This window comes from Puma concolor, chromosome A3, assembly GCF_028749965.1.
Source record: "Puma concolor isolate L17-30 chromosome A3, mPumCon1.1.hap2, whole genome shotgun sequence".
Taxonomy (NCBI): domain Eukaryota; kingdom Metazoa; phylum Chordata; class Mammalia; order Carnivora; family Felidae; genus Puma; species Puma concolor.
The window spans coordinates 118,861,885-118,879,953 of NC_141669.1; the positions used below are offsets into that span (position 1 = coordinate 118,861,885).

The 18,069-nt window shown below is 36.0% G+C and overlaps 1 protein-coding gene and 1 long non-coding RNA gene across 5 annotated transcripts in view; one reads left to right on the forward strand and one right to left on the reverse strand.

Annotated features, from left to right (window-relative positions):
• The window catches only part of LOC147582722 (uncharacterized), a 42,677-nt gene extending 40,396 nt beyond the window's left edge, over positions 1–2,281 (forward strand). The window contains exon 2 of the long non-coding RNA XR_015249452.1: positions 1,571–2,281. This is a non-coding gene — a long non-coding RNA (uncharacterized LOC147582722). The remainder of the gene's footprint in view (positions 1–1,570) is intronic.
• The window catches only part of RBL1 (RB transcriptional corepressor like 1), a 62,355-nt gene that overhangs the window by 36,986 nt on the left and 7,300 nt on the right, over positions 1–18,069 (reverse strand). For all 4 annotated transcript variants that reach the window (XM_086702148.1, XM_086702149.1, XM_086702150.1 and 1 more), the window contains 9 exons: positions 13,469–13,669; positions 13,040–13,104; positions 12,809–12,937; positions 12,537–12,697; positions 10,658–10,707; positions 9,084–9,270; positions 7,781–7,947; positions 2,737–2,849; positions 2,443–2,546 (listed from right to left, as the gene is read on the reverse strand). In XM_086702148.1, coding sequence (XP_086558274.1) covers positions 2,443–2,546; positions 2,737–2,849; positions 7,781–7,947; positions 9,084–9,270; positions 10,658–10,707; positions 12,537–12,697; positions 12,809–12,937; positions 13,040–13,104; positions 13,469–13,669 — 1,177 coding nt within the window. The remainder of the gene's footprint in view (positions 1–2,442; positions 2,547–2,736; positions 2,850–7,780; positions 7,948–9,083; positions 9,271–10,657; positions 10,708–12,536; positions 12,698–12,808; positions 12,938–13,039; positions 13,105–13,468; positions 13,670–18,069) is intronic.

An 18,069-nucleotide genomic window follows, 5' to 3' on the forward strand; every position in this document is an offset into this window, starting at 1 on the left:
CCTATGTTGGGCATAGAGCTTAATAAACAAATAGGGGCACCTGGGTGGCTCAGTCGGTTAAGTGTACAACTCCGGCTCAGGTCAGGATTTCACAGTTCGTGAGTTCAAGCCCTGCGTTGGGCTCTGTGCTGACAACTCAGAGCCTGGAGCCCACTTCAGATTCTGTGTCTCCCTCTCTCTCTGCCCCTCCCCAACTTGTGCTCTATCTCTGTCTCTCAAAAATAAATAAAGGTTAAAAAAATTTTTTTTAAAACAAATAAAAAATGTTCAGGTAATCAAGAGGAAGATGGGGGAAAAAAAAACAAACAAAACACCAAAGAGTACAAACAGAAAACAAGAAATAAAATGGCAGACATATGCCCTAACAGATCAATAATTAAATGTAAGTCTGAATTTACTGATTTAAAGAGACTGAGATGAAAAAATGTGACTCAATTACATGCTGCCTATAAGAAATTCACCTCAAATATAATGATACATGTAGGTTGAAAATAAAAGGATAGAGAGGTGCCTGGGTGGCTCAGTCAGTTAAGCAATTGAATCTTGATTTTGTCTCAGCTCACGATCTTAGGGTTTGTGAGATTGAGCCCTGCACTGGGCTCCATCCTGACAGCACAGAGCATGCTTGGGATTCCCTCCCCCTCCCTATCCCTCCCCTGCTCAAGTGCACTTGAGCGCATTCTCTCTCTCTCAAAATAAATTAATAAACTTAAAAAAAAGAAAAGGATGGAAAAAGACATACCATGCAAACAATCAAAAACAGGAGTGGCTATATATGAACAAAAGATAAGACTTTGGAACAATTAACGGCTTCAGAGAGGACATTATCTCATGATAAAAGGCAAGAAGACATAGCAATCTTCAATGTGTATATATCAAACAGCAGAGCTTCAAAATATATGAATAAAAAATAACCTGATAGAACTGAAAGGAGAGGGGTGCCTGGCTGGCTCAGTTGGTAGATTACCTGATCTTGGAGTTGTGAGTTTGAGCCCCACACTGGGTAGGGAGATTACTTAAAAATAAATCTGAAAAAAAAAGGAAAGAACTGAAAGGAGAAATAGATAAATCTACAATTATATCTGGAGACTTCAATACTGCTCTCAACAACTGATAGAGCCAGACAGAAAATGAACAAGGATACAGAAGAAGTCAACACCACCACAATTAATACTATAGAACTGACATTTACAGAACACTCTACCCAACAACAGCAGAATACACTAGGGGTCATAAAATGAACCTTAACAAATTAAAAAAAATTGAACTCATAAAGAGTGTGAGTAGAATGAGCATTACTACAAAAGGGTAGCATGAGGGAGATTGTTGTAATAACAGAACAATTCAGTATCTTGATTTTGGTGGTAGTAGCATTAATCTACAAGTGATGCAATGGAAGAAGATACATACATTGTTCCAATATTAATTTCCTAGTTTTGATATTACACTATGTAAAATGTAGCCACTGGGGGCAACTGACTACATAGGACCTCTCTGTACTACTTCTGTAATTTTCTGTGAATCTATAATTATTTCAAAATAAAAAGTTGAAAATTTACTTCTTTCTCAGGAAGCTATGGAACCATATGCTCTATCAAATATTAAGATAAATCACAAAAGAGAAAGCCATGAAATCCAGGAAAAAGGTGGACCAACACAAGAGAGAGATGAACATTTCCAGAATGAAAACTAAAAGAAATTTTATTACATTAGTTATGCTGCACTCCTAGACATCAACCTGTTGCTAATGGAACTGAAAGTCAGAGGACTCCAAGAGTGACAAGAAAGAGGAGGAGGAGGAAACTGAAAGATGATATTAACAGCTTTGAGTTTTTATAAACAGTATGTATATATGTACGTGTGTACATATGTATGTATTTACTTATGTATTTATAGTAAGCTCTATGCCCAACATGGGGCTTAAACTCACCACCCTAAGATCAAGAGTCACATACTCTGCGAACTGAGCCAGCCATGTACCCCAACAACTTTGACTTTTTTGAAAAATTCCTTTAAATAGCTATTGGAAAGAGTGGTCAGACTTATCAAATGATCAAAGGACACAAAGCAATTTCTTAACAAGCCACTCACAGTTTATTCCTCAAAAATTCCTGGGAGGTATGAGCAAATATCTTAATTATCAGTCAGGTTAATAGTTGGGGGAGGGGGGTGACTCATTATTAGCTAGCTGGAAATGAAAGGACCTGAAGGGAAAGGATACTAATGATGTAGCAGAGATTAATTTCATGTACTTTACATTTCTACCTAGAGGTGGCCAGGTCTAGATGTGCAAAACACAACTAGGACCAACTAGCAAGTCATACTGGCTAAGTTTGCTATTAACTGCTGATGCCCACAACACCCTTAGAGCCTCTCAATACACTGTTTTAAGGCTTAGGAGTTTTGAACCTTACCAGTGCTTGGGAGAATGGATTTACTTACTGACATGTCCATTCCATGAAGTCTTCGTGTTTCCTGAACCATTACAGTCTCTAATATTTTATAATACAAAATTTCTGCAAGTTTTAGTCTGTTTACAGCAAAGTCTACGGAGGGGAATAAAAGGGAAAATATTTGCTACTGAAATGTAACTGTTAAGCACTGAAAGACAAAACTTATATAAGCTTAAATCTTATACATTAAGAATAGCAAGGAAGGAAAAAATTTAATTTCTACTTTTTTAGGGCCAATCTATCTACTTTCAATGCTGTGTCAACTTTAGTTTTGTCTTCTTACCTATGTGCGATCCCGGCTGTTCATCTGTTGATTGAGTATAGTGTTGGCAGAAAGTCTCTCCTATTCCTTTCACTATTTTCATAATGTTTTCCGTAGGATTACGTATACAAGATCTATAAAATAGAAGAGGAACCTAATTACCAGGAAAAAAATCCAGACTACCAACATTTCAAGAATTTGGTTTTAGTGACCACAGTTTTATTCCCAACTGTAAATCTAGATATGTTAAAAGCATGTTTCAAATAAATCTACAGCTTTTAAACAAAATCATCTGGCATACTGTTTTGGAATTTCAACATTAGCAGTGTCAATATTATCTCTTTTGTTCTTCTATTTATATGACATTTTAGAAATGGCCAAATTATAGGGATAAAGATATATCCGTATTTGCCAGTGGGTGGGATGACACAGGGTTGACTAAAAGGGGCATAAATTTTAGGGGCTAATGAAATTGTTAAAAGGATGACTCCTATTGTGAATTATATAAATTTATATATATATGATATATATACAAATTTATATAATATTACATAAATTTATATATATATGATATATATACAAATTTATATAAAATTACATAAATTTATATATCTATAAATTGACATATAAATTATACTCCAATAAACCTGATTTAATAAAAATAGAGGCTATAGCAGTATTTATGTATATATTACACATACATATTATAATATGTAATATAATTTACTATATATTTATATATATTACATATATAATTATATATTATAAATAATTATAATTAGAAACACAATTATATTATAAATGTAATATATTATTATTATATTATAATTGTATAATTATAAATATAAATGTTGAAATTCCAAATTTAATTCCAAATATAATTTTAAATACATATACTTATAATTATATATATTAATATAAAAAATATACTTATGTAAATATAAATATAATGTTGAAATTCCAGACTTAATTCCTAATATAATTATGATTTTAAATACATATATTTATAATTATATATATTAATATATAAAAATATACTCATATAAGTAAATATAAAGTTGAAATTCCAAATTATAATTATATTATAAATACATTATTATAATTATATTATAAACATTACACATAATTATATATAATTGTAATAATATATTATATATTATTTTAATTATGTATTATATAATCATACAACTATACAGTTATATATATTATGTATATAATATATAATAGGCCATATTATAGGGATAAAAAATAAATCAGTATTTGCCAGTGGGTGGGAATGATATAGGGGTTGACTAAAACGGGGCATACAGGGGGCGCCTGGGTGGCGCAGTCGGTTAAGCGTCCGACTTCAGCCAGGTCACGATCTCGCGGTTCGAGCCCCGCGTCAGGCTCTGGGCTGATGGCTCAGAGCCTGGAGCCTGTTTCCGATTCTGTGTCTCCCTCTCTCTCTGCCCCTCCCCCGTTCATGCTCTGTCTCTCTCTGTCCCAAAAATAAATAAATGTTGAAAAAAAAAAAAATTAAAAAAAAAAAATAAAACGGGGCATACATTTTGGGGGCTAATGGAATTGTTCTACATCTTGCTTGTGATGGTGGTGGTTACATAACTATGCATTTGTCAAATTTCATACAACTATACAGTTAAAAGGATGACTCCTATTGCATATAAATTATACTCCAATAAACCTGATTTAAAGAAAAATAGAGGCTACAGCAGTATTCATATATATATTATATATAATATATATATAATAGATACAGTTGATCCTTCAACAAGATGAGTTTGAAGTGTGCAGGTCCACCTATAAGTGGATTTTTTTCAATATAGTACAGTATTGCAAATGTATTTTCTCTTTATGGTTTTTTTGTAAATTTTTTTTTTTTTAATTTTTTTTTTTCAACGTTTATTTATTTTTGGGACAGAGAGAGACAGAGCATGAACGGGGGAGGGGCAGAGAGAGAGGGAGACACAGAATCGGAAACAGGCTCCAGGCTCTGAGCCATCAGCCCAGAGCCCGACGCGGGGCTCGAACTCACGGACCGCGAGATCGTGACCTGGCTGAAGTCGGACGCTTAACCGACTGCGCCACCCAGGCGCCCCTGTAAATTTTTTTAATGTTTATATTTGAGAGACAGAGAGAGAGAGGGAGGAATGGAGGAAGGGGCAAAGAGAGAGGGGGGACAGAATATCCGAAGTGGGCCCTGTACAGACAGCAGAGAGCCTGATGTGGGCCTAGAACCCATGAACCATGAGATCGTGACCTGAGCCAAAGTCAGATACCTAACCAACTGAGCCACCCAGGCGCCCCTCTTTATGATTTTAATAACATTTTCTCTTCGCGAGCTGAATTTATTCTAAGAATACAGTATACAATACATATAACATACAACATGTGTCTATCAACTGTTTATGTTACTGATAAGGCTTCTTCTAGTCAACAGTAGGCTGTTACTAGTTAGATCCTGGGGAATCATTAGTTATGGAGTACCTGGCTGGCTCAGTCGGTAGAGCATGTGACTTGATCTCAGGATCATAAGTTTGAGCCCCATGTTGGGTGGAGACATTACTTAAAAAAAAAGTTATATACATATTTTTTGATTGTGTGGAGGGTTGGTGACTCTAACCCCCATGCTGTTCAAGGCTCAACTATATATATTTATAGTAGTGGAACAATAAACTGTATGTAATTCTCATCAAAGCCTAAATAATAATAAATAGAAAAATACAGCACTAAAAAGGCACTTAGCAAGAAATAACTGTTACCCTTATATTGTTACCTTTCTTTCATTCAAACACAGAATCTTAATTCAGAAATGACAAACAAGGGCAACTGGGTGGCTCAGTGGTTAAGCGTCCAACTTTGGCTCAGGTCATGACCTCACGGTTTGTGAGTTCAAGCTCCACACTGGGCTCTCTGTTGTCAGCACAGAGCCCTCTTCCGATCCTCTGTCCCCCTCTCTTTTTGCCCCTCCCCTGCTTGTGCTCTCTCAATCAAAAATAAATAAACATTAGGAAAAAAAAAGAAATGAAAAACAAATCCAGACTATGAGAAAGAAAGTGATCTGCCTGAAACCAGATAATGAGTGCAGTGTTCAGGACTCCCAACTCCATGTCCAAACAGACCAGTATGATGTGTAGAGAGGTAAGCAACACATATGGCAAAAATACTTTGTTTTTATCAAGTTCTTCTAATGCAAGCTGTGCCTCTTGAGTAATGTTTTCTTCCAATTAGGCTGTCTTTAATTTTTTTTAACTATTTTTCTAAAGTTTATTTATTTATTTTGGGGGGGGGGGGCTGCAGAGAGAGAGGGAGAGAGAATTCCATGAACTGTGAGATTATGACCTGAGCCAAAATCAAGAGTTGGATGATTAACCAACTGAGCCACCCAGGTGCCCCTCATGTCTAGTTTTTTAAGTTAACTTTTTGAGTTAACTGTTGGATATGGCGTAAGATAAGAGTCCACCTTCATTATTTTGCATGTAGACATCTAGTTTTCCCAGAAGCATTTGTTGAAGAGACTATCCTTTCCCCATAACGTAGTCTTGGCACCTTTGTCAAGGATCATTTAACCAAATACATGAAGATTTATTTTAGCATTCTCTAGTCTGTTCTATTGGTCTACAAGCCTGTCTTTATGTCAATCCAATTCTGTTTTGACTATGGTAGCTTTGCAATATATTTTGAAGTCAGGAAGCATTCCAGCTTTGTTGTTCTTGCTTTATTGTTTTAAAGGTATTTTGAAATTCTACATGAAATTATAGGAATTTTTTTTTCTATTTCTATAAACAATGCCACAGGCATTTTGATATGGACTGTACTGAATCTACAGATTATTTTGGGTAATAAGGACATTTTAACAATATTAAATCTTCCCATCCATGAACATGGAATGTCTTCCCATTTATTTGTTTCTAGGTCCTTTGTGTTTTGCATACTATGTTTTCTTGCTTCCCACTTTCTCTTGTTGCTATAAAATGTTTGCATCATTACCTTGACACTTCTTTTCAACTTGTTCATGCTTACACAGTTTAGTCCAGATCTATTTTATTCAAGTGCTATGAGGATTGAAGCTCTCCATGACAGTCTTCCCACCCTATCAGCAGTCTGCATATCTTTTGAGCTGTGTCTGAGGTTAGGATTGTTCTGTCTACTTTTCTGTAAACTAAAGGTTTGGGGAGTAGAAGAGAGCTCAGGTGGTGTTATGTTCAGCTTTTGTTAGAAGATCAGGGCTTTGCTTATTACTCTTCTGAAATTTAGTTAAATATCCCTATTCCAGGGTTCACTATATCTAGTCAGAGATATCTTCTAGTTCTATTAGGATTAGGATCTCACCCAAATCGGTATGGAACCTTGGAAAAGGACAGGCCCTGGGAGTTTTTCATATTTCTGCTGCGATCTTGGTGGTGGAATATAGGGGCTTTCACCTGGGAGGTATCTATGACCTTTTACTCATTTTCCTGCTAACCCCATTTGTTTCTCTCTACATCTGGGGTATTAACAAACATTCTCAAGATCCATCAACATATCTTCTTTCCCTAGTAATGCTTCTTAGAGATGGGCATATAAGAACCGTCCATTCCTTTCCTTATCATCATTTTGGAAATTTATAGCATGAAATCATATCCCTCTCATTTAGTTGCTGCTAGTAAGTAGTTTGCTGGTTTTTACTATTCTCTTATTTCACTAAGTATTAGGAAAGAAAGTTCTCTGATCTGGCTTCTATTTACCATCTTTACTAGGACACATGCCTCTTTATCTTAAGCAACTGCATTAAAATTCCATTTACTGCTGCACCATCAATATGTATTCAGTCTCCCACTTGATGAACATTTAGACTGAACCCATTTAAAGTCAATGTAAGAAGAAAACTTATTAATGCATAACTTAGGGGTAGATATAAGAGTGGGATGTCAGGGCTAAATAACCTTAAGAGGTTATTTAAACTTTAAGGTCTATAATATTATGAAATAATATCTCTGTGTAACTTTAATAGGTACTTCCATCTGATTTTAGGTCAACATACCTTGTAATTAAAATTTATTTAGAAAGATAATATTATACTTACTCAAAAATATTCATAAGTTGTTCACTTGGTGCATTTTTCAGTCCAGCCACAATACTCTGTAACCGGCTCACACTTTGAGTGGCTGAAGCAACAGGAGTAATGACTGCTTCTTTTTCTTGTAAATATCGCCGTCCTGTCAGTGGGGTAGAAGGTGCAAATGATGTTTTCTGTCAAAAAAGAAAAATCTTTTAAAAAGTTTAAAAAGATTAAAAAGTTACCTTGCCCTCATTATGTGTTTAATTCAGTGTATGTATCACCTTCTCTATTCATATTTAGTAGTACTTTTTTCCTCCCTCCTCTGGTTATCCACCAAATTTTTAACAATATAATGCTAATAATATCCTCACATTCAAAAAAACACTTTTTCAAAGTACTTACTACTTATTATCTCATTTTATCATAATACTCATTTGAAATATACACATTTTCACTTTACATATGAAACAAGCACAGAAAAGTTTAAAAAACTGTTGAAGCTGATAAAGTTAATGGAAGAGGCTTGGTCTAAAACAGGTTTTCTACCTTCTAGACCAGTAAATTTTCCATTAGACCTCATTCTCCAACCCATTTTACACATAAATACAGAATTAAGCCTTCACTATTCACAATCAAGCCAAGAGTTGTATGGCTAAAGTTCAGGGAAAGCACATAGTTTGTCATGGGTAGAAGGAAACTAAATTTTAAAGCAAGTGGCTAAAGTGATGCAAAGAATGATAAGAAAGCATAAACCCTTCTTTATGTCAAAAGACACACACCCTACTGAAAAGTCCAGGCATTCTGGGAAAATACATCAAAAATATGAAAAGCATCAAGAAATGAGGTAATACTAAATGCCACTTTTAATTTTCTTTAATGTTTATTTATTTTTTGAGAGACAGAGAGAGACAGAGTGTGAGAGGGGGAGGTGGAGAGAGAGGGAGGGAGGGGTAGAGGGAGAGAGGGAGGGAGGGAGGGAGGGAGAGGGAGAGGGATAGAGAGGGAGGGGGAGAGAGAGAGAGAGAAAGAGAGAGAGAATCCAAAGTAGGCTCCAGGCTCTGAGCTGTCAGCACAGAGCCCGACGTGGGGCTCGAACCCACAAGCTGTGAGATCACGACCTGAGACAAAGTCAGATGCTTAACTGACTGAGCTGCCCAGGTGCCCCCTAAATGCCACTTTTAAAAATTACCTTTTAAGGCTTTCATGGAAAATATATATTAGTAGAAGAAACTCAAGATTTAACTTGAAAGATGTGTTTGTTGTTAGTAGAATCAAACACAGAGAGAAAAAGATCATTCAAGACTGAGGCCAGGCTAAGTTATATTACTTTTTCAAAGTGTTGTTGAAGATTACAGTCCACATTAGCCTGTGCTGTCAGTTTCCCTAATGGGGCATCACCAGTGAACTTTCGAGGCGTTCCAATTTCCTCTTCTGCATCTGCTCCCAAAAAGATCCTCTCATCAAAATCACCAACAGTTAAAACATATTCTTCATACTCCTTGTTCACTGCTTTGCTGAAAAGAGAATTATTTTATTTACTTTTAAAGATTTTTTTAAATTATTTTTTTTAAAGTTTATTTATTTTGAGAGAGAGAAAGAGAGAAAGGATCATGACCTGAGCTGAGATCAAGAGTTGGATGCTTACTTAACCCGCTGGCCACCCAGATGCCCCTTTAAAGATTTTACTAAAAAAAAAATTTTTTTTTTAATGTTTGAGAGAGAGAAGAGACAGAGCACGAGTGGGGGAGGGGCAGAGAGAGAGGGAGACACAGAATCCGAAGCAGGCTCCAGGCTCTGAGCTGTCACCACAGAGCCTGATGTGGGGCTTGAACCCATGAACTGTGAGATCATGACCTGAGCTGAAATCAGACACTTAACCAACTGAGCCACCCAGGCATCCCATAAAGATTTTATTTTAATATTTATTCATTTTTGAGAGAGAGAGACAGAGACAGAGAGAGAGAGCGCGCGCAGAGGAGGACAGAGGACCCAAAGCAGGCTCTGTGCTGACAGGAGTGAGTCTGGGGCTCGAACTCACGAACTGTGATATCATGACCAGAGCTGAAGTCAGACACTCAATCGACTGAGCCACCCACGTGCCCCTTTAAAGATTTTATTGTTAAGTAATCTCTACACCCAACATGGGGCTCGAACTGATAAGCCTGAGATCAAGAGTCTTGTGCTCTTCTGACTGAGCCAGCCACGCACCCCAAGAATTATTTTAAGTAGCTAGAATAAAACTAAGTTACACACAGATTTACCTTTTTTAAGAAAAAAATTTATTTATTAAAGTAATCTCTACACTCAACATGGGGCTTGAACTCATGATCCCAAGATCAACAGTGGCATGCTCTACCAACTGAAACAGCTAGGCATCTCCACAATGGATTTATCTTCACTTCAAGATAGATTTAGACTCCAAGACCTGGAAAAGCTGATGACTTTCAAATTTTTAACTCTGCCCATCTAACAATATTGAAGGTTCTTATCTGATTATGGACATGCTTCACATTCACATATATAGCGATAATAAATTACTCTGAAAGATGAGCAAAAAGAGAGTATAAACTTAATCTCAAAACTAGCTGAACCTAATTAAGATCTGATCATTGAGAGAACAATAGTTGCTTTGAATATATATACATTCTGAATTTGCCAGAAGTCATTGGGTCTGTTTATGAGTTTCTCTGGAAGGAGCTCTTTTAAGTGGCAAAGGTTTCCTAAAATAAGTGTACTTAAAGACAACAAGGCTTAGTTAACAACATCTAGTTAATACCACTAATGCAGAAGGAACTTGAGTTTGAAGGAGTTAATTTGATATAATGTTCCACTTAATAAGTTGCAATAAATCATTATTGACAGCCTATAATATGGCAGATACCATTAGTGTTAGATACTTACCTATTATCAGTAAAACTGGAAAGGTCCAGGAGGCATTCTCCTTTTAAAATCTGGGAAGAAAAAGTCATTTTGTGACATGTAATTAAACACAATAACATACAAAAACATGACATTTATCTAAATTTTCACATTGGTAGTTGTTATAAATAATATACACACAAAAGAGAATTACTGAATATTTCTTTCAAATCAGTAAAACCTATATAGTGTGCAAATAAAAGTTTAAAGTCCATTTTGAAAATACTTTGAAGTTGGCCTATGGCAGTGGTTTATAAATTCTAGTGACATAAGAAGCACTTAGGGGAACTTCTAAAAAATGCAGATTGATGGACCCCAAGGTCTGAGCTGAGGCAGCATTTTATATAAACTCCCCAAGTGATTCTGACAAAAGCAGTTCAATTTTAAACCCTGGTCTATGGAGAAGGGAAACTAACATTTATTGAATGATTATATGTATCAGGCAAGAAAAAGATTCAAAGGGAATATAGGTACTGTTGCTGGTGAGAGAAGCAAAGTACAGTTTATAATATTTTCTATGTACCCCACACTATGCTTAGACTACTATACATCAGGGTTGCAAACTCAAATGCCTTCATGGGTCAAAGCTCAACATACATAAATGAAGAGGGTAGAAAGCATACTTCCCATCTTAAAAGACGTGGCCATCATTTAACTTGATCAGTTACCCATGTAGAAATTCATGTAGATATTCCAATCCTGTTTTGCCATAGCTTCTGATTTTTGAAAGAGATTGTCACATAAAAAGTCTTTATATGTAAATTAAAATGGAATGAAATTAAAATAAAGAACGTCCTACACAGGCCAAACAAAGTATCTGTGGCCCAAGAGCAGGACAATTGTCCAAATCAGGATACTTCAGGAGTGAAATGAAGTCCTATAATAATTATGCCAAGACAACACCCCAAAACTAGATAATCCAGGCAAACCAAGATGTATGGTCATTAAACCTTAGAGCTACTAGTATGCTGCTGCTGCAGAGCACAAAAGACATAATCCTTGAGTTCCTGTCAAAGTTTACTTTGCTGGAGATGTTTAACATACAGATAAGGAGCCACGACACTCTCTCTCTCTCTCTCTCTCTCTCTCTCTCACACACACACACACACACACACACACACACACACACTGGAAGAAAGATAACACTAAATACAAAAGTTTGTGTAAAAGAAGAGCCACCATGTAGGAAAGACTTTATGCTTAAAGAAAAATCTCATAATATCTACAAAGAGGGGTACCACAGTGATGACCTAATTTAAAACCCTTTTTCACCAAAGAGAAAACTCAAGGACTAGCTGGATTAAATGGCTCAATGTTTGGGAAGACACTGAGACCAAGAGGAATAAGCCATTTCATAAATACAGAAATAGCTAAGTGAATTACCTAGAGGAAAACCCAGAATGCATGCAGATAGCCTGTAAGCAGCTACAAAACTATAACGGATTTCCTGCTCTATTTATATGGAATTAAAGCTATAGTTGTTATAGATCATCCCACCTTTAGAAAATACTCAGCAGTTACTCAAATTTTGGCAGTAAATTAGTTTACTCTGACCTCCTGCTTTTTACGTTCTGTTCTTCGTAATTCTTTTATCAGAGCCTCTTACAGCTGCCTCTGCCTATGAATTTACTTGACAGTACATACAGTTGGTCACAGTCTTTAACAGCTCAGTTTGCACACCACAAAAGATCATAGGGCAATTCTGCACCACAGCATTCTACAACACAGCAGAGACTGAACCCTGATAATCTTGACCTTGAGTCCTGTAACACTGAGAACTTGCTTAAAGCCTTGTTTTTGCCTTTGAGGCTTCTGCTACTGACCCTTAAAAATCTTAGCCATTCACTTATAAGTACAGTACCTTTCTGTCAAAGAGTTTTGAAATATATGGCTTAAAGTAGTGCTCCTTTATTCCTTTTGCTTCTACTAGAAGTCCATCATGCAGTTCACACAGTACAGCAATGATGCAGGGAGGTTCTTCAGAAGCCCTAAAGTCAGCAGTATGGAAATCAGATGGTAAACCTATTTTGATAGGGTATGAAGAGCAAAAGAGGGGGAAGAAGAATATGGTCAACTTTCAAAACTTTTTCTAAAAACTAATGACGAATTTTTAAAAATAAATAAGGTTATTACCTTTAAATGATGGGTTTAACAAATCTCGTCTATTTGGGCATATAATGGCATTGGCAAAAATCAGATCCAAGCAGCACAGAAGTAAATGGTAAGAGTTTACTAAATCATCTCCAATCATACGAAAATTACCTTTATAAGAAAAAAAAAAAAGACACGAAGACCAGAAACCTCTCATGTCAAATAACCAGTTCCCACAGTAGAAATGTAAAACCACTGAAAGTATCACCTTACCCTTAGTATAAACAAAGAGGGTCCAACAGAAATTAAAGAGATCCTTAACACTGCAAGGAATCCTCCTAGAAAGAAAAAATGTACTTTTTAATTGACTAATTTGCTAAATATCACTCCACATTTGTCATTTAAATTGAAATAGCAAATATAAATAACTAGAAAGTCAAATTACATGTAAAATTCCATTCACAAAGGACAATTTACAGTCCATTAAATGGACTTAAATAAGCCTTTTTAGTCTGCACAAAATAATCAGAACATAAAAAAATAAGTATTACCCTGAATTTCCAGATATGGTAATTATAAATGGGTTTTTAAAAATTTTTTTCCACAAATGGATTCTTATGGTAAAAAGCAGACTTTAAAAATGCAAATTTCCTAAGCTTTATGTTTTTTTAATATCAATTATATAACGATTAAGGTTCTCACCTCTGCTTCCTGCTTCGTGGTAACCTCGGTAGCTCTTCATATGGATTTTGAAATATATCTAAAAAAATTGGCTCAAATTTTTTGAAAATTACAGTAGACACCTCAAAATTTCTTTCTAGCCTTTCTATACGTTCACGAAATTCTTGTGGCAGGTTTGACATGTCCATCCACTTCTTCATTTTATTAAAAAACTGTATTAAGCTAAACAAATTAAAAAAAAGCAACTTTAAAAGGAGTCCATACAATGGACAAGTTAACATTTTATTTACGCCTACAAATCTTTATTTATTTATTTATTTATTTTTTTAAATTTTTTTTTTCAACGTTTATTTTTATTTTTGGGACAGAGAGAGACAGAGCATGAACGGGGGAGGGGCAGAGAGAGAGGGAGACACAGAATCAGAAACAGGCTCCAGGCTCTGAGCCATCAGCCCAGAGCCCGACGCGGGGCTCAAACTCCGGGACCGCGAGATCGTGACCTGGCTGAAGTCGGACGCTTAACCGACTGTGCCACCCAGGCGCCCCACAAATCTTTATTTAAAAACCTAAATTTATCAAAAAAAAAAAAAAAAACCCAAAAAATCTCGCTCCCAAGTGCTATGAAATTACTCTGACTCCCAGAATCACTATAGGAATGTAGATTTTGAATTATGGTCATTACATCAATGTCTTCTAAGCAAGGGGCAATGACACCTACCTACTTCTTTTATTCCCTACAGCACCTAGACAGTAATTTGTATATACATTACAGAGTAAATACCAACAGATTGTTGAGTTCACAAAATTAGTTTGAGGACAGACATAATCTCCCAAGTAGTGGATTCTGGAAGTTGATCACAAAGCACCAGACAGCTACAGTTTAGGAATAAAATTCAAGTGTTCGTGTTCCAATGTGTGGTTCTACCACCAAATATAAACGAAGAAGGTAGTACATATCCAGAAAATCACTTAATGATTATTACTCCACCTTTCTGGCTTATTCAATTATGGGTACATTTTTTATGTCCCCATGTTAGTATGGTCTTAGATTGAAAATATGTAGTGCTAAAGTCCATTTAAGTGTCTAGCACTATATACAGAATACTTTTTTTTATAAAGATTTTAAAAGTAATCTCTTCACCCAACGTGGGGCTTGAACTCACAACCCCAGGATCAAGAGTTGCATGTTTTACTGACTGAGCCACCCAGGGGCCCCTGGAATGATACTTTAGAACAATTTTTTTTAAATGCTATTTAGCTTTTTGAGAGACAGAGACAGAGAGCGAATGGGGGAGAGGCAGAGAGAGAGGGAGACACAGAATCTGAAGCAGGCTTCAGGCTCTGAGTTGCCAGCACAGAGACCAATGCAGGGCTCGAACCCACAAACCGTGAGACCATGACCTGAAGCTAAGTCCGATGCTCAACTGACTGAGTCACCCAGGTGCCCCTGGAATGATACGTAAAAAAAAAAAAAAGTTGATAGAAGACATCATCAGCTAATTGTCCACAGGTACTCAAACTCCAGATATGCTGACTGAAATCTGAGACTCTAAGAGTCTTTTTTTACAAATTTTTTTTTTACTCTTTATTTTTGAGAGACAGAGAGAGAGAGATACAGAGTGTGAGTGGGAGAGGGGCAGAGAGAGAGGGAGACACTGAATCTGAAGCAGGCTCCAGCCTCTGAGCTGTTAGCACAGAGCCTGACTGGGGCTCGAACCCACGAACCGTGAGATCATGACCTGAGCCGAAGTTGGACGCTTAAGCAACTGACTCTTGATCTCAGCTCAGGTCATGATCTCATGGTTTGTGAGTCTGAGCCCCGTGTCAGGCTCTGTGCTGACAGCTTGGAATCTGCTTGTGATTCTCTCTCTCCCTCTCTCTCAGCCTTTCCTTGGCTTTCTCTCTCTGTCTCTCAAAATTAAATAAATATTTTAAAAAAGATTATAAACAATAGCCAAAAACATTATTGCCAGGTTGCTAAATATTTATTTGGGCTGACAGATTATAGTCTCTTGTAGGAGACTTTGTTTGGGGAGGCAGGGATGCTCAGCATGTGAAATCCTTTCCTTTGTTTGAGGAATTCCCCAATTTTGAGTCTTGCCATCTGCTAGATAGATCACCTTCACTGGAAGTTAGGGTGAAGGCATAAAACCTGAGGTCTTTGATATATGTTTGGGATTTTGAATATGGAGCTGGTGGCGCAGAGAACACAACAACTGATTAATTCTTACAATCAATTAGCTCTTAGGGGCAAATACAGTCGCAATGTCCAGGGATGGTACTGATGATCATGCAAGTCATGTCCTTGTTAGATAAATTTTTGTGATATGCTTTTCGCTATAGCTAGGCTCCTTTGGTTCCTGGACATTTTCCAAGTCTATTTTTTCAAGTCATTCTAAAGACTTTGTCGGCTATTCAATATCCTTTCAGTAAATTTCTCTTCTCCTTAAGTTAGCCAAAGTTGGTAGTTGGTATCTGTTTTTTTTTTATAAACAAGGGGCTTGACTAACACATCCCCATATAAATCCACTGTATTTACTGTTACCCCCAAAATGGCTGTTCTATCGTGGAACAAAGTACATCAAATGTTTGAAAACAAACAAACAAAAAACCTTACAGCATTGTTATTACTTAAACTAGGATTATGATTTTTAAAACTAAAATAAGAAGCAAAGTAAACTTGACAGCTTTCAAAACTATCCTGTTCATTGGGATTCTGTTGTAAAGAAAACATTATTCCAAAAAGCACATGAAAAGAAACTCCACATCACTGGCCATCAGGGAAATGCAAGATACCATTTCATGCCTACTAGAATGCCATAATAAAAAAGACAAATAATAACAAGTATTGGCAAGGGTAGTGGTAAAACGGAACCCTCAAGCTCTGCTGGTGGGAATGTAAACTCGTGCACTTTGGAAAACAATCTTGACAGTTTCTCAAAAGGTTAAACAAAGAATTCCCATATGATCCAACAATTCCATTCATACATATACACCACCCCCCAAATGAATATATGTCTCCAAAAGTTGTACACAACTGTTCATAGCAGCATTATTCATACTAGCCAAAAGGTACAAAGAACTCAAGTATCCATCAACTAATAAGTGGATAAACACAATGTGATATATCCATGCAACGTAAATATTATTCAGACATAAAAAGGAATGAAGTGCTGATATATGCCAAGGGCTAGGAGGAGGGAGAAGAAGGAAGTTGTTGTTTAATTGTTACAGAGTTTCAACTTGGGAAACTGAAAAAGTTCTGGAGATGGATAGTGGTGATGGTTGCACAATGTAAATGTATTTAATGCCACCAAACTATATTCACTTAAAATTGGTTATGTGGTAAATTTTGTTATGTAGATTTTACCACACACACACACACCCTAAAACAAATATAGAGTAGGGATGGTAAACATGGGGCATACGTCCCAATAGCAGCACACTACTGAATTTTACTGGCACTCAAAAAATAAAAAAGAAATTATTGTGTAAAAAGTTAACATCATCAATGTTCCAATTAAAATTATGAAAAAAAATTTTCATGAACTAAATATTCATTCAGGTTCTATTATAACATGGAAATAATGAATGTCATCTTGATTTAAATCGCAAGTTATTGAAAAACTTGTGAAAAATGTGGAAAAATTACTTCTCAATACTTAATACAATAAGATGCAGACAAAATAATAAAAATTCAAATTACATAACAGTAACTATTTTTTAATATTACACTTAATAGCCAAACAAATTTTTAGTTGGAACTCATTTTAAGTTGAAAGTTGCTTTGGTTAAGTTTTTTCACAAACTGAGGCTGAATATATAAATACATTTCAAAACAAACATACTAATATTTGTGGGTGGATGCATATGTAATACAGCATGGACTTGGGAGGCTCCGCCACTTACTAGGGGTGTAACCTTTGGGAAGTAATTTAAGTTCTTGGTGACTTGGTTTCCTTATCTGTAAAATGAGATTCATTTCATGGGATTAACTGTGAGGATTAACTGAATAAAAAAATACAAACCCTTAGTATATAGTAAGTGTCTACCATACAGGTAATTTCTCAATAAAAATTTTCTAGTTTTACATGTACATCTAGAATCTAAATTTGCACAGTATTTTGCAGTATGATTTATGAGCAATATTTGATGAGAATAATCAGGGGCACCTGGGTGGCTCAGTCAGTTAAATGTCTGACTCTTGGCTTTGGCTCAGGTCATGATCTCATGGTTCGTGGGACCAAGCCCCATGTAGGGCTCTGTGCAGAGCCTACTTGGGATTCCCCGAGACCAAAATAAATAAACATTAAAAAAAATACATATTTAATCATTTAAAATTATCCTTAAAGTTCAAATTGTGAAAATAGCCCAAATTATTATAAATCAATGTAAATAATAACATCACTTGTAATTCTTTTTTATTTGTCTGAACATGATGAAGCTGGTCTATGCTCTTTTAGTAGTTCAGAATCTGACACCTGAAAAAATTTATATCAGGGGCACCTGGGTGGCTCAGTTGGTTGAGTGCCCGATTTTGGCTCAGGTCATCATCTCAAGTTTGGTTGGTTCAAGCCCCACACTGGGCTTTGTGCTGACAGGCTTTGCCTGCTTTGAATTCT